Source organism: Macaca mulatta, chromosome 3 (assembly GCF_049350105.2).
Source record: "Macaca mulatta isolate MMU2019108-1 chromosome 3, T2T-MMU8v2.0, whole genome shotgun sequence".
NCBI lineage: Eukaryota > Metazoa > Chordata > Mammalia > Primates > Cercopithecidae > Macaca > Macaca mulatta.
In genome coordinates, this window is record NC_133408.1 from 7,413,405 (window position 1) to 7,429,824 (window position 16,420).

Below are 16,420 nucleotides of genomic sequence, written 5' to 3' on the forward strand. Positions count from 1 at the left end.
GATCTTTCTGGATAACCTTTGAACAATCAAATGCAAATTAGAGGTGTTAGAAAATGATTATGCAGATGGTCCCTGACTTACAGTGGTTCAACTTAGGAGTTTTTGACTTTACAATAGTGCAAAAGTGATACGCATTCAGTAGAAACTATATTTTGAACTCTGATCTTTGTCTGGGTTAGTGACATGTGATCCAACACTTTTACATGAGATACTCAACACCTTATTATAAAATAAGCTCTGTGTTAGCTAGTTTTGCCCAACTGTAGCCTAGAGTAAGTGTTCTGAGCATGTTGAAGATAGGCTAGGCTAAGCCCTGATGTTTGGTAGGTCAGGCATATTAAATGCATTTTTGACTTAGTTATATTTTCAATTGATGATGGGTTCATCAGGAGGTAATCATAAGTCAAAGAGCATCTATACCCTGTATGCGTTTTCAACAATAGTAGATTCATTCTGGACATTATAGATTGAAATAAGTTAGTTGAGGTTATAGAAAGGATGTTTTGTGCGCAATCAGGGAATAGAAGGGACCACCAGGGGCCAGGACAAACTCCATTTGCATTTTGACAGGGCTGATTAATAAGGGAACACCAGGATGTTGCTGAAAGCATGGGCAGGTTGATCCAATCTTGGAGGCCACATATATCCTGGTGGGGAAGCTAATGAATTAGAGGGACGAATCCACATTTTAAGAGATTTTGAAAGGCTGGAACCAAGAAGATACAGTTTAATAGGAATAATTGTGAAGTCTTCTGTAGAAGTTGTAAAAAAAATTCATTTGCAACACATATAATGAGCATTGTGCTCTCCCTAGTGTGCTAGAAGATCAAGAATTACCAGCATCTTTCTCAACCTCATTTAATAAAGAAAGAAAAAATCTCAGGCCTTTCAAAGAGGAGAGTCCCAAGTGGGGAATTACCTAGAAATCATTCCGTATGAGGAGTGGCTGAGAGAATTAGAGAATGTAACCCAGAAAAGAGAAAGCTAAGGCCAAACAAGGGAAATGCACCTCCATAGAAATATCTGAATGGCTTGCAAATGACTTCAGGTTAAAATTACATCAAGGAATTTCTGCACGAGAAAAGGAAGATGTCTCTCACAGTTAAATGTGTCTTCAGTAAATCTTTGTGTAGCTTCACTGTGGATCAGGGACAGGACTGTGCCCAAAGGGGCCAAGAGAAAGACAACCCAGAAACAGGTGGGCACAGTATGAGCTGAGAAGAGATGTGTGAGGTATAAGGCAGAGGTTCAGGGAAGCAGAGGGAACTGAAGCTTCAGCCCTGCCTACTGGGCATGGGAGGGTGCATGGAGAAAGTTGAATCCGCATGGGGTGGTGGGGACAATGGAGGGCTTTGCACTAGCAAAGCCTTGGGCTCTCTGCAGAAAGTGGCAAGTGCAGGAAACTCAGAGAGAGGTTGGAGGTTACAAGTGAGCGGCAGCAGAGCCGGATGACAGCTTGGACCAGCATGGAAGGTGGTTCTCTGTGCTGATGAGGGCTGTTGCAACAAGGTCCTTTTGAAGGTTTCAAAGCACAGGTGTGATGCAGTAAGATGGATTCCAAGTCTTCACCCTTCCTGCAGTGTGGATATCAGTGTTGGGCACACCAGCAGTAATGATGCTGACTAATAAGTGAGATTAGGACTGAGAAGAGAAGAAACAAAGGTTCACCTGGGGACATGCTGACTGGGAGAGACCTGCAGACCTGGAAGGCAGGAGAGTACTGGGAGGAGAGGAAGGACACTAGGTGTGCAGCAGGAGCACTGACCCCAATGCTGGAGTGGCAGTGGCCCCAGCTCTAGATTCATGTAGACAGAGAATATGTGCCCGTTTGTGTAAGACGTTGTGAAAGGGATTCCAACATTCATTAGGAGGCCAATCTGAAAAGTCTTTATTGCTCTTAAGATTCTGTGAATCTGGGACTTTAAATTTTTTCTTGGCTTGTCTCAGACTGTCTTCTCACCCTTAATGAAAGTGTGACCCAGATGAGACTCTGCCATCTTCTTTTTGCACTCTCGCTATGGGGATATGAAAAACACCCAGACCCTCATCTCAGCCGTGGCATCTTTCCAAACTTGATTCCAAATTTGCCTCTGAACAGCCTCACCTAATGTCCCCCGATATTGAAACTAGATGAGTCTCTCCCCAAATTGCTGCTTCCATGTTGTTTTAGACCATTCCTGTCACTCATGTTACTACATCTAGCTCTGCATATCCCAAATCTTGCCCTTTTCCTGGACTCCTTGCAACTCCTCCTTGTCCCACTGTACACCTGGTAGGACTCTGATTCTTACACATTTCCTCTATCTTCACATTATAATGTTACCCACACAACCGCTGCTCTCTCTTCCAATGCCCAGAGCCTCTCACTTGGACTAAGGACTAAGAAGCTTTCAATAAGTCCCAGGCCACCACCTCCCCATTCAGAGCATTCTGGATTGCCCGGTGGACGCTAGTTCACAGTACCCACACCCATCCACCACCCACCTCTGCCGTTCTTTTTCCTCTCTCCCCTTGGCCCAGGTAGAAGCTTTCAGGTCAGTAATACAAAGTCACATCTTAGCTCTTTAATGTCTAGACTGTGCACCAGACCACCATCCTGGCAACTTCTCTGTCCAGTCAAACTGACCTAGTCATTACTTCTCAAATGGGCTCATAATTGCAATGCATGTGAATTCTCTGCATGGAGCACACTGCCCGTTCATGTCAAAACTCCCCACGTCCCATGCTCCTTTAAGGTAGGGTCAGTGTTAGGTTGAGGGAAGGGTTGACCCAAACGGCTTTGGGCATCTAGACCTGTGAAAGACCTGAGCCTGGGGGAGGATGCCTGCACGTGGCAGCCAAGAGAGGTCTGCTGTTGGCATGGCAGTCATTGCAGGGAGCTCTTTTCTCCCTGCTGGACACTGCATTTCCTTAGTATGTTGCCATGACCAGCTCATAGGAGAGAGCTTGATGACTGACCGAGAATAGGAAAAGGAGAATTATTGTGGTGGGCAGAATGAGGAGAGCAGTTGATTCTGAAGACAATTGAGGCTGATAACTCTTCCAAGTGTGAACTGAAGTGGGATGTTTACTCCTAGAATTTGTTTCCCCCTTTTTAGAGTATTGTACCAGCCACTGCTTGGTAGTTCCCTGGAGCTAATTAAGTCCAAGCTTCTGGCGGCATTATATGTATGCGTGTATATATATGTATACACACACACATGAAGTATATATAAGCACATATATATATATACTTTGTAAGTGTTAAGTCATTCGGGGAAAGAGGAAATTCATTATATTTGCTGTGTCTTTGCAGATAAGTATAAAGACATGAACTGGGAAATCCAATGCTATTTTGCTTTCTTTTCTTTGCTGTGTGGGTGGAGTAGATGGGCCCTCTTTCATTTCCCAGACTGAACCCATCTGTGCACAAAACCAGGCCCCATCTTGGGGTTACCATTGGGACTGGCCGACTTAACGAACTAAGCTTGGCTCATGGCGAGGACAGCCTCTACGTGGTCATTCTGTGACTGTCCACGTCTTTCAGAAATAGCATGCTGCTCACTGTGCAGAGACTGACCACGTTTGCCAGCCCCCAAAGGCATGAGATGGAAATGCTCCCACATATGTATTCTTTCACTGCAGAGCTGGTCACACCATCAGTTGAGTCCATTTCCGGAAAGTTCTGTTCATTGAACAGTATACTTAGCATCAAGACTTTTTAGAGAGCAATGAAATAAAAAAGAAAGGAAGGTTTTTGTGCTCTAAGTAAGGAAACATTCATTTTTGCCAGGACCAAATGTGTAAAAAGAATAAATTATATTTTAAGGGAAACGGGAATTTCAAAATAGCACCACCAAAAAAAATTGGATTTTTTTTTTCTACACTTTTAGTCAGGATTCCTTCTGTCAGGAGTGATAACCAGGTCTTGGTAAACAATGTCCTCAGAGAAAAAAAAAATGAAGTTTTTTTTATTTCTGAATTCGAAATAAACATCTAAGTTTCCAGGAACATTTATATTTCATTTATATAATTCTTTGGTCAACCCGAGGAACTCAGAGCTCTATAATAATGCCACTTACTTCTGATATTTTGATAACAAAAAGCATGGGTTTGTTCAACATAAATGATATACTTTCAAAATGTTAATTTTCTGACTACCGAAAATAAAATTGGATTTCCTAGAAGTTACTGTAGGCTGGAATAAAACATTTAGTAGATGTCTGAGAATGTTATAATCATAGGATAGTTATGTTGATCTTTTTGTAATTAAAATAAGATATATTTTAAAAGTCTCATTTAGAAGAAATAAGGACTCCATAAAACTCGAGGTCATTAGTAGTAATCTGGGTATATGATTGTGTTTAAAAATGACTGTTGTGATCTGACTGTAGAGTATTTGTCATAAATGCCTAAGTGAATGTTAATGAGTTATTTACCATGTACTAATGTTAACTTTCTTTCCCCAGATGCAAAGAGTTTAGCTGAAATGCTCATGAGGTAAGAACAAGACCCCAGATACCATGTTTGAAAGAACAATTTCCAACTTGCCTTGATAATTTCTTTTCTTTTTTAATAATGGCAGTCTGAAATGGATAATATCTTTTCTTTTTAGAAAAGAATGCAATTTCCTATACATTCCAAAATATTTATGTAATACCTTGCTGAAGTTGTAGATGAAAATGATGTATTTGTAGACATGTCTTGTTGGCTGGACACAACCAATAGAAGGCTTCCATTAGCCGGGGAACAGAGGCACATAAAGAGGAAGTAGCTTTAGTTTTGCCTTCACCTAAATTTACTACTCATGAGGTCAAGCCGTCTTTCTAACAGAGTCATCCAAGTTAAAAGAAAAGCACAAAAGGAGTGTGCTGTGCCCCATGCTCTTCAAAGGCTCTGGGTCTCCATCAACACCCTCCACCAGGGCACCCATCAGCTCCTCTTACCACTGTCTATTCACTGTCTATTCTGGTCCTGGAAGTCATAGCCTTCATAGTTCATCCTCATGTTAGGAGTAGTCAGCACAGTAGTTGCCTCATTCATAACCGTGGAGGGGATGAATGAAGAGTGGTTATTGAGTAAGTACGAGAATGTTCACAACTGTGGAAGACAGAAATGCATCCTTCACAGCTTTCCTTTCACACGTCCACAGGCTTGTGATCGGCAAAGCTGTGACAAGCACGTTGCTTTCACGTCCCCAAACTCTATTTTCCACCCAGTCCCCCTCTTCAAACGTTCAGTTTTCTTGTGCTGTCCCACCTTTTTACTCTGTAAATAACAGAACACTCTGATATGAAGCATTTACACGTATGGATTAATTGCCTGATGTGTTACCTCAGCCTGATATTTGCATTTTAGGCCTTTCATATTGCAATGATTAAATGAAAAGTGAAAAAGGAAAATCAGAGTCTAGAAAATAAGTAGGGAAAATGGCAAGGACTCTGATGGTGAACTCAACATTGCCAGTTTAGGATGATTTATGTGGGAGAGAAAGAGGGTGGATCTAGGATCTCTTCCCACTCCCATCACCAACACATTTGGCTGTGAGTTCCTTCTCCATCTACACATATAAAATTAGTACTTTTTTGTTATTTAAAAACTTCACATGTTCCATATCACTAGTATCTTTGAAGACCGAAGACAGTAGTAGAATGCCGTTGGCACACAGATTCCATCCTACAGACATTTTGTTTGGCCATACTGTATTTTAAAACAACGTGAGTTGTAGGTAAAACAATAGTATGAAGGATAACTCTTTTGTTGTTGTTGTTGTTGTTGTTGGAGTTTTGCTCTTGTTGCCCAGGCTGGAGTGCAATGGCGTGGTCTCGGCTCACTGCAACCTCCAGCTCCCGGGTCAAGTGATTCTCCTGCCTCAGCCTCCCAAAGAGCTGGGATTACAGGCACCTACCATCATGCCTGGCTAATTTTTGTATTTTTAATAGAGACAGGGTTTCACCATGTTGGCCAGGCTGGTCTCGAACTCCTGACCTCCGGTGATTCACCCGCCTTGGCCTCCCAAAGCGCTGGGATTACAGGCTTGAGTCACCAGGGAAGGATAACTCTAAAATGCATTTGTTGTGACTGATCTGATGAACGTTGGTGCCATCTGCCACGATGAGGAAGATAGAGGCAGGCTATGGACTTTTGATTTTTTTGGAAGGTAGGTTGGGAGGAGGTGTTGATGGGAATGAAAAGACCTGTCTGGGTCATGTTGAATTTGGGATTATTTTTAAGGCATCCAGAGGAAGTGTCAAATAGACAACTGGTAGCAGAAATCTGGAGCTCAGAGGAAAAGCAAAGATGCAAATTCTCTCTACAGTATCTCCTTCACAAGGGGTACTTCATCACACTTCCGGGAGAAGATTACAGACATTGCATGAGATGCCTTCAGCCCGTGCTCTTTGTTTGCGTGACATTTATGGGTCACAGGGAATACATCCAAACACACATGCACTTGTGTTGAGTAGATCTGATAAAACATGGAAAAGAAAGAAGTCAGAGTCACTTGACTTTTAATAACTAATCTACCTAATAAAAGAAATTGTCAAAGATAGACTTTAAAAATATGAATTAGTTGATGACATTTAAAATGAAGAGATTTCATATAAAATTTGGCTTTCTGGGCCGGGCGCGGTGGCTCATGCCTGTAATCCCAGCACTTTGGGAGGCCGAGGTGGGCGGATCATGAGGTCAGGAGATCGGGACCATCCTGGCTAACAGGGTGAAACCCCGTCTCTACTAAAAATACAAAAAATTAGCTGGGCGTGGTGGCGGGTGCCTGCAGTCCCAGCTGCTGGGGAGGCTGAGGCAGGAGAATGGTGTGAACCCAGGAGGCGGAGCTTGCAGTGAGCCGAGATCATGCCTCTGCACTCCAGCCTGGGCGACAGAGCAAGACTCCATCTCAAAAAAAAGAAAAAAAAAATTGGCTTTCTGATTTCTCTTGAAAATGCCCTGGCCATACTGGACACCGCTGAGGTCATAATGGTGCCTGGAGGTAGGCACAGTGCCCCTTTAGAATGGCGTGACTTTTGCTCACCACAGCAGCCCCCACCCCTGGCCTGCTTCACCAGTTCGTACACTGAGCACGACTCCTGCAGCCCCCCAGACAGCTTCTCCTCCCCTCAGCTGTGCTCTGCACAACCTACCCTGGCCCCTCCCCTATCTACTTCCAAACTGTAAATCATGCCTTTGTCCAGAGGCTGTGAAACTGCAGGCTATATTTTCTGACATGTTCAACATTTGTTCAGTTAGGATGATTGCTTTTTCACTTCTCCTGATGTTCTAGAGTGTATTCCTACTCCTTCTCCCTAGCCTCTGAGAAAGACATTAGCAAGCATCCTCTATAAACAGGGTAGTGCTGTGGTTGCAAGACCATCTGTTGATAAGAGGAGGAATTAATTATGGTCTTCCTATTGCCAGTTGCCAGGATGAATTAGGAACAGTAAAACCAGTAATCAAAACCACTTATGATAGTTACAGTGGTTTTCCTTCAAATGGTCAAAGTGATTGAAAAGGAAGAGAATTTTCAAGCTTCTCAAATAGGTGGATTTTTATGGGATTAATTTAGAAGTAAAAGCAAAGCTTTTACCCATGAAAGGTTCGTTCAATCTAAGTTTGGCAGGTGAATGGGCCAAGCACACAAAGACCTCGTTACCTAACTGGTCAATTTAGGATCAACCATTTTTGGACATGTCCCAAGGGGTCCAGACAAATCGTGTCCATTGGCAGAGAGGATACTGAACAGCTACCCCTGGTCTGTGCTGCTGTTGTCTCTGGAAGTCAAAGGAGCTGGCAGCCTGGTACAGTGAGAATATGAACCACAAGTCTATGTTCTAGGCCCCGTGTGGCCATAAGCTGGTTTTCAGATCTTAGCAGGTCATTTTACCACTTTGTGTCTTGATTTCCTTACCTAAAAAATAAAAATAAAATATTCAACATTGTTTCTAGCTTTATCACTCCATGTTCTGTGTTCTAGGTGAATGTAACATTTATTTTTCAACCATTTTCTACCAAGAAGTATCTGCGTATTTCAGGGAGATTAGCTGAGGGCCAGGCCAGGAAGGCAGGTGAGACAGCAGAACATACCACTCAGCCTGGGTCCCCAGGGATCCCTGGCATGGCAGCATCACCCATTGCTGAGCTTCATGCTCCTAGATACCCACCTATTTTACCCATGCACATCACCCCAGGGAAGAGAGACTGCATCCCTCACACCCAGATAGAAAGGTTGTCCTTTTATATTTTTATGCAAGATTTTAAAAAAGAAACAGCCTTCTAAGAGGTGCTTGCTCTAAAGAGCTAACCTGTATACTGTAGAGAGCTAACATGTATAATGTTTAAGGTCCAGGAATCAGTATTAGTGAGTGAGTTGGGTGTAAGTAGAAAAAGGTTCAAATGGAATGGTCAAATTAGTTTAGCTTTTTTGATGTTCGTATTTTTGTGCACATAAAAAATCTCTACCCTAGTGTTATAATGAGCTATGCTCTTAACAGTCCCATAGTCATTTGTACATTTAAGGAGTGTTCTGTGTCATATTTGGGAGGATGATGGACTATTAAGACTTTGAAGAGTGGCAGTGGCTGCAAATAATTGATTGGCTAAGCCGGGAAATTCTCTGCCCTGTGAAACCCCCTCTGCTCTCTTCTTCTTCTCATTTTAATCAAACAACCAGATGGCAAATAAATGGATGGTTGAAGATTATAGCTCAATAATAACTAATATATTTAGCATGATCCTATGCCATGCCAAAAAGATGCAATTTTTGCTTCCACAGTGAAAACATTTGGACTCTTTTTTCCAGGTTGCAAATGAGGTTTGTTCAAATCACTTTTTTAAGGTTTGCTGCCATTCTAATGACCAATTGTTATCATTTTTGAGGTTCACAGAACACAGAGTGATAAATATAAATGTAACAATAGATTGTCAAAAATGACAGCAAATATTAAGTAATGGAATAACTTAGTTGGAATCCAATGACCCTTTTAGAATGAGAAGGATATTATTGCCTCGAAACAAAGTCACTCAGCTCACATTGTGCCCTCAAAATAAATCAGTGTGAGGATTTACTTAATAGATATTTATTGAGCACTTACTTTGGCCATATACTGTTCTAAGTCCTAGGGAGACACAGGAAACAGAGCAGGTGAAGAAAACCCTGGTGGAGCATATTTTCCAGTGAGGGAGGCAGATAATGGATAAGATAAATCAGTTAAGTATATGCTAGAGAGTAATAAGTGCCAAGGAGACAAAATTAAACAGAGAATGGGGAGAGGACTCATGAGACATCCCCATCACATGGCCAGCCTGGCTCCATTGGAAAGATGGCATCTGAGTTGAGCTTTGCAAGGAGGGAGCCAGCTATGGGGGTTTTGGGGGTAGCAGGGGAAGTGTGTTCTAAACAAAGGGAGCAGCCAAGTGCAAAGAGAAAGAACTGTGAGTCCAACTGAGTGCAGTGGCTCACACCTGTAATCCCAGCACTTCGGGAGGCCAAGGCGGGCTGATCACGAGGTCAGGAGATCGAGACCATCCTGGCTAACAGGGTGAAACTCTGTCTCTACTAAAAATACAAAAAAAAAATAGCCAGACGTGGTAGCAGGCACCTGTAGTCCCAGCTACTCAGGAGGCTGAGGCAGGAGAATGGTGTGAACTTGGGAGGCAGAGCTTGCAGTGAGCCGAGATCGCACCACTACATTCCAGCCTGGGCAACAGTGCACGACTCCATCTCAAAAAAAAAAAAAAAAAGACCGCAGTGAACTGTGATTGCACCACTGCACTCCAGCCTGGGTGACAGAGCAAGACCCTGTCTCTAAAAAAAAAACAATCACAACAACAACAAAAAACAATTAGCTTCTGAATCTCAAGGTTTGTTGGGCCATTTTCTTATAGTCTTCTGAGGAGGAAGAATTTACCTCCAGCCTTGGTCGTCCTGGCTCGCAGGGTCGAATCATGTTCTAAATCTTGATGCCAGCCAGTCGTGGCGGTTCACAGCCGTTATTTAGCCTGCTTCCTGTGGCAGTCTGGTAGCAGACCCCTTATTGTTGTTTAAGTATAGCCTGCACTTGGTGTTCATCGCTATTTAATAGAGCAGCCGCTGACTGCCTCATAACTATTCATGAAGAGCAGAAGGAACTAGCTCACACTTCTATTTTTGGTGCAAGGACAAGCTCAAGTCTCTAGTGAGGTTTCTAAACAGATCTTTGGGATATTCACAGAGGAGTAGTTCCCCATATGTTTTTGTGGAAATATAGCTTGTCTAAGCATGCCGTAAGTGCACACCCCCAAGTAACCAAAATGCTCTTCATTTTATATGATTATTTGAATTTTTTTGTTACTCTCTTTTTAAAAAAATCAATAAATGAGAAGTGAGTTAAGTAATTTGAAAGAGCACAGAGACCATGTGAAAAATCAGGACAAAACGTTTGAATTTGGGCTCTGCATAATTAGCATGATGTAGGTACATAACCCAGTTCCTCATCTGCAGAGCAAGAAATCTGGTTCAAGATCAAGTCCTAAGTAGAAATGTTGCACCTTTCAGAAGTTGTCTTTCTCATGGGATAATTTGCTTTTCCTCAAATGAGGAGTATACATGGATCTCATCAGGCAAACATCTAAGGGGGTACTTGAGTGAAATTCACTTTGGGATAATTAAGGTTCTGTCCACCACTTGGTTCAAGAATGGATGAGTCCTCATTAACAAGGAAGGATCGGTGGAGGCAGAGCCCTGGGACTTGGGGTGAATGGCTTGGTTAGAGGGGAAAGCATTTAAAATGTAGCGTGAGTATTCCTATTTCGGTCTCCATTGAAAGTAACGCAGAGGTAAACTATTATTGAGTTAACTAGGCTCCGGAAATCTTTGTCAAAACCAGTGTTAACAACAATTGAGCTGGACTGATGGATGCCATAGATTATGCCATTGATTGGATTATCCAAGGGACTGTTACTTCTTACAGGATGCTTTAGCAAATACTATTTGAACATCTAGTAAAGTCTTATTATTCTGTAAAGACTGAACAACCGCCCTTCTAATGTGGATTGCTAATTAAGGTCTTTATTGACTTTCTTAGATTTTTGTGCAACGTGGAGATTTTTTTTAACTGCAGGCCATAACTGAATACAATTCTACCATGCAGTTTTACTACTTATTTCCATTTACTTTTAGAGAACAGCTCACTCTAAGAGTAATTTTCTGGAACACAAATTTTGAGATTAAATTATGATAGTAATTGCTTTTCTTTTTTCTATTCTAAAATGTACTATCAGTTAGGAAAACAAATGTCAGGGAAGCTAACAAGGTTTGTGATTTGCTTCTAGAACAAGCATAAAATGACACCAGATATAAATACAAATCCATTAGTAAAACTCCCATCCGACAAACAGCTGGTGCACGTGCTTTTTCCCTCACCATCTTTGGAATTTCTGGTGCTCTATTCCTCACCCTCACTGGAATATCTCATATGTGACAAATGAAAATGCTGTTGGTTTTTAATTGCTTTTCATTTGTTTCATTTAGCATTTACACAAGAAATGAGAACTTTCTAAAGATTCTATTGATGTAGAGCCAGTCTCTACTGACAATTTGTATTTTCTGAAACTCCCCAGCCAGCTGAGATTTAATATTAATAAATAACATTTGAATGAAGGAAACATTTTCATAGTATGTACTTTTTCTGTTCCCCTCCCCACAAGGTATTGTATATTTAGACAATAAACTAAGTTGGTATACAGGTCCATGTTGGTAGAATGTTAACACTGAACTGGATTTGTTAATGCATTCCCCCATTTTATTCCCAGTAAGAATACCCGGACTTCAGATACCTTAAGCAAGCAGCAGCAAACCCTGCGAATGCACATCGACATTCCCAGGGCTCAGCTTTTGATTGAAGAGAGAGACACAATGGAGACCATCGGTAAGGTGCCCTATTTGCCACTTTACAGAAAGTGGCTGCCACAGCCATGCCGTCTCAATCCAAACCCCAGGGTGTGGGAAATATTAGACAGGAGAGTGTCTTGAAGGCTACATGAGTACAAAAGCTAGAAAGCAGAGAATTGTTCTTGTGAAGAAGGGTAAGTACCAGCAAATGTGCAGAAAATTTGACTTATATCTACCACCATATATGCCAATATGCCATTCATTTCCAGGCATTTGGGACAGAAATCCCCCAGCTCTGATCCATTTGGGATCTTTCCAGGGGAGGCTATGGATGCCACTCCAAGGAATAAACATCTGTAATCAAATACACATCAATCCAGAAGGCCTGCACTCTAAAGCCCCAGGTTGAAAATCCACTCTGTGCCCCCCTCATCAACTCTGATAACGCAAGCCGTCCTTAAAGAAAACTTTTAAACTATACTTAACACTTAAACAAACACATGTCTTTGTACAGGACATCTTCCCCCACACCCATGCCCCAGAAACATCCTGCAGCTGTTTCCCCAGCAGCACTTTGGAAAAAAACACCAGGGCCCTAGTCTTAGGGTTTCAGAACAGCCACCTGGAGGTTTCCTGGCTTGTTCACCCAGAACCCAGGTGTCTTCACTCTTCCCAGCCTCTTTCCACCTGAAGTCCATTACCCCACACTGCCTCCCTCGATTATTCTATTTATTCTGGAGTGAAATACCTTATATTTCCTTTCCAATAATAATGAGAAGAATAGCTAACATGTATTGAGAATTCTGTAAATGTCACATAGTTTTTGTGAGCACTTCGTGTGCATTACTTAGTTTAACCTTTCAGCCAACCTATGAAAGAACTCTTGCTTTTGTAACCAAGATGTGGAGAGGTCTGTGTAGCATTCCAAGGTCACAGAGACAGGCGCAGAACCAGGTTCCCCACCTGGCCACACTCACCACCGTGCTGTCTGTCTCCAGTGACAGCTAGCACAGCAGCAGGCCACCTGCTTCCACACCAACAGGCTGCTTCCAAGAAAGCCTCAACCAGAAGTTACCCAAGCTTTTAAGTGCCCATGGAAACCCTCTGAGGCAGGCTCCAAGGCTGCCTCTTTTCAAACCTGGCTATGTTTGTTTTGGAAGGTGTTGGCTGGCATGGGTTCCAGGGCAACCCTTCCTTGTGGTCTGGATAAACTGCCTGACTCTCAGCACATAGCCCGGCTGCCTCCTGCCAGGAAGGCAGTGGTAAGAGGCCACGTGAGCAGCACACCTCCTCCATCAACCCTTGCACTTCTGCTGCCCCGCCCACCACTGGCGACATCTTGACCTACTGGCTCCTAAATTCTAAGGCCTGGGTTCTCCTAGCTGGAGTCGCATTTGGTCCAGGCATAGCAGCACTTAAAGCAAGACTGGTCAAGTCCAAAGTGGCTCTTGATGGGCTAACTTCAGTGAAACGCTTCAGTTAAACCATGTATATGAGGAGGCACTACCTGCCCTGAAGTACACAAGATTTTATTAGCTTGCTTATATCAGGATAAGGGATAAGCTACTATGTTTTGCTTTTGATAATCTTTTTTTGGGAAAGGGAAAGGTAGACCTGGAATCTCTTTTGTTTCACCCAGTAGATTGGGCATTAAAACTAAAAATTTCCTTTGAAAAAATTTCAAAAATCAGAATGTAATTCCTTTGACCATGTAATTTTCTAAGCCCTTTATATGCATTGTTTAATTTAACCCTTCCAGCCAACATAGGAAAAGGTTCTTTTGTAACTGAGACGTAGAGAGGTTACATAGCTTGTGGAGGTCACCATGGTTATATAACACGGTTACAGTATTTGCTAAATGCGCCTCACTAGAGTTAATAATCCTACATATGGCTATGAAAATAGATAGGCAGATGCCATGAGTGGTCTATGGCCTGCTAGGAGCTGGTCACTGGGGGCTTAACACCAGAGAAATTCTGCCAGTCATTTCCATTTGTAAATATGACCCTTAGCCAGAGATCCATCCCAGTCCATGCAGGATCATCTATCAGCGAGAGCCCTTGACCTCCTTGTGATGCCTAACAATTGGTCGATGGCATTTTCTAATTACTGGGAAGTAGAACTGTGGTGCTTTAAAATGCTCCAGGCTCTGACTACAACAATCCAATATTACAGTGACATTAATTTCCAACTAGTATGAATGGTTAACCTCATGATCAGATGGGTGCCCAAAATTTTCCATGAAAAGTGTGTAACCTAGCCCCACAGATCATCTGGTGTGATCTAAAAAGGCCTGCATGCTAGAAACTGTGATACTTCCCATCATTAATGAAAAACAAATGTAGACATGGAGCCTCTGGTGCTGGGTCCACTTGTAGGACACTGTCTGTGGAAGAGCCACCCTCTTGGAGGAGTCAAGTGACCGCCACGGGGCCGGACCTCCAGGCCAAGCCCTGGCTCCTGCTGTGGTGCCACCCTCACCACACCACACGCTGGGATACTCACAGACATCTTGGCAGCCTTTCCTCTATTTCTCTGCCAAGAAATTTTATTCTAACTTCGAGAGGCTTTCCTTTCCTGCCAGAGCCTGAGTAATTGGATTTTGTAAGGTTCATTCTGTTCAGAGCCTTTTTTGGGCATGGGCGTCGAGCTGTGTTGTTTACGACTTTCGCATCCCTGTTGCAGTGTCAGGGCAGGCTGCAGCGTGGTCCCTGCTGACTGATAAACTCCCAGCAACAGCATCCTGGGCTGCAGTCTTTGAAAATTTATGAAAAATCTATATATCCTAGCCAAAGTCTCCCTTGGAGTAAAAAAGCTCTTTAAAAAGTATGGAACATATCACGAGGTAGTAATGAGAACCCTGGACCACCAAATAATGACCCAGCTCAAACGGCGGCTCCTGCTCCAAAGACTGAGATGCCCAGAACCCATCCAAACCCAGGCTCCTGCCTTGCTCACCTTCAAGTGCCCACGGCAGTAGGACTTGGGAAGTCTGACAAGTGAATCACGTAGGAGAAGTCAGTTAATGGATGTTCTAGAGTGATTAAAGCTTACAGGAGGTGGGAAGGAAAGGAACATACCTTGAGTCCTTTAAAATAGAGGAATCAATAAGCTCTGAAGACTGGCACGTTTTCTTCTCTTTATTTCGCCTCCAAACATTTGCCAAGTTCAGAATAAGAGCAAGCCTCAGTAGAGAGAACTGCAGTGGCGATTTTCTAGTCCTGCAAACAGAGCTTCCCAGCAGCCAAAGGGATCCATCTTCATTGACAGCCTCATCACTGGTGAGGGGGCTGGTGCTGCAGATGATGTCTCAGAGAAGCTTTTGACAAACACATAAATCCAGAGCTCACATCAATGTTAGCTTAATGAAAAACCAAGCGCAAAGAGAAAGAAGAGCTCCTTCTCTGCGTAGTCATGGTTCTTCTTAGCTCAGTGCTCCCAAAACCAACCCCTAGGAAGAAGCTTTTTTTTTTTTAAATTTATTTATTATTATTATACTTTAAGTTGTAGGGTACATGTGCATAACGTGCAGCCATCCCATTACTGGGTATATACCCAAAGGATTATAAATTATGCTGCTATAAAGACACATGCACACGTATGTTTATTGCAGCACTATTCACAATAGCAAAGACTTGGAATCAACCCAAATGTCCATCAGTGACAGATTGGATTAAGAAAATCTGGCACATATACACCATGGAATACTATGCAGCCATAAAAAAGGATGAGTTTGAGTCCTTTGTAGGGACTTGGATGCAGCTGGAATCCATCATTCTTAGCAAACTATCACAAGAACAGAAAACCAAACACCGCATGTTCTCACTCATAGGTGGGAACTGAACAATGAGATCACTCGGACTCGGGAAGGGGAACATCACACACCAGGGCCTATCATGGGGAGGGGGCAGGGGGGAGGGATTGCATTGGGAGTTATACCTGATGTAAATGACGAGTTGATGGGTGCAGCACACCAACATGGCACAAGGAAGAAGCTTCTATTCCTAGCACTCTAGAGTAATGCTGATTCAGTGCTTGAATTTGCAATCATTTTTGTCACTTTAGATGAGGCTATTCTTGTGGTTGTCATTAACAGTAACACAAGTGCCTCAGGAGAGAAAAGGCCAGGGAGTCGTTGGAAGGGAGGTAAACGTGTTTGGCTTTCTGTCTGTGTTCTTGCCGTTCTGTAGATGATCGCTCCACGGTTCTGTTGACGGATGCTGACTTTGGAGAGGCAGCGAAGCAGAAGTCCCTGACGGTCACTCACACGGTCCATTACCAATCGGTGTCTCAGGCCACTGGGCCCTTAGTGGATGTTTCAGATGCTCGGCCGGGAACGAGTGAGTGGTCAACAACACTTAAAATGTGTGGGTGTTAACAACGCTGAAAACATAGTAATGCTCTTTCTCTCTTAAATGAAAATGTGTGGCTTTTCATACCTGTGCCTGAGAAACAAATGGGTATAACAACATCTCTAGTTGGGATAATGAGCTGTTATGGATGGATCTTGGCTATTATCATGTCAGTTGAATTACTGTTAGTATTGGTTTACTATAAAAAGTGCTAGAAATT

General features: G+C 42.8%; 1 protein-coding gene across 1 annotated transcript in view; it reads left to right on the forward strand.

Annotated features, from left to right (window-relative positions):
* The window catches only part of DSCAM (DS cell adhesion molecule), an 831,700-nt gene that overhangs the window by 788,040 nt on the left and 27,240 nt on the right, over positions 1-16,420 (forward strand). The window contains exons 28-30 of the mRNA XM_028845317.2: positions 4,449-4,479; positions 11,770-11,885; positions 16,039-16,188. Of these exons, the coding sequence (XP_028701150.1) occupies positions 4,449-4,479; positions 11,770-11,885; positions 16,039-16,188 (297 nt within the window). The remainder of the gene's footprint in view (positions 1-4,448; positions 4,480-11,769; positions 11,886-16,038; positions 16,189-16,420) is intronic.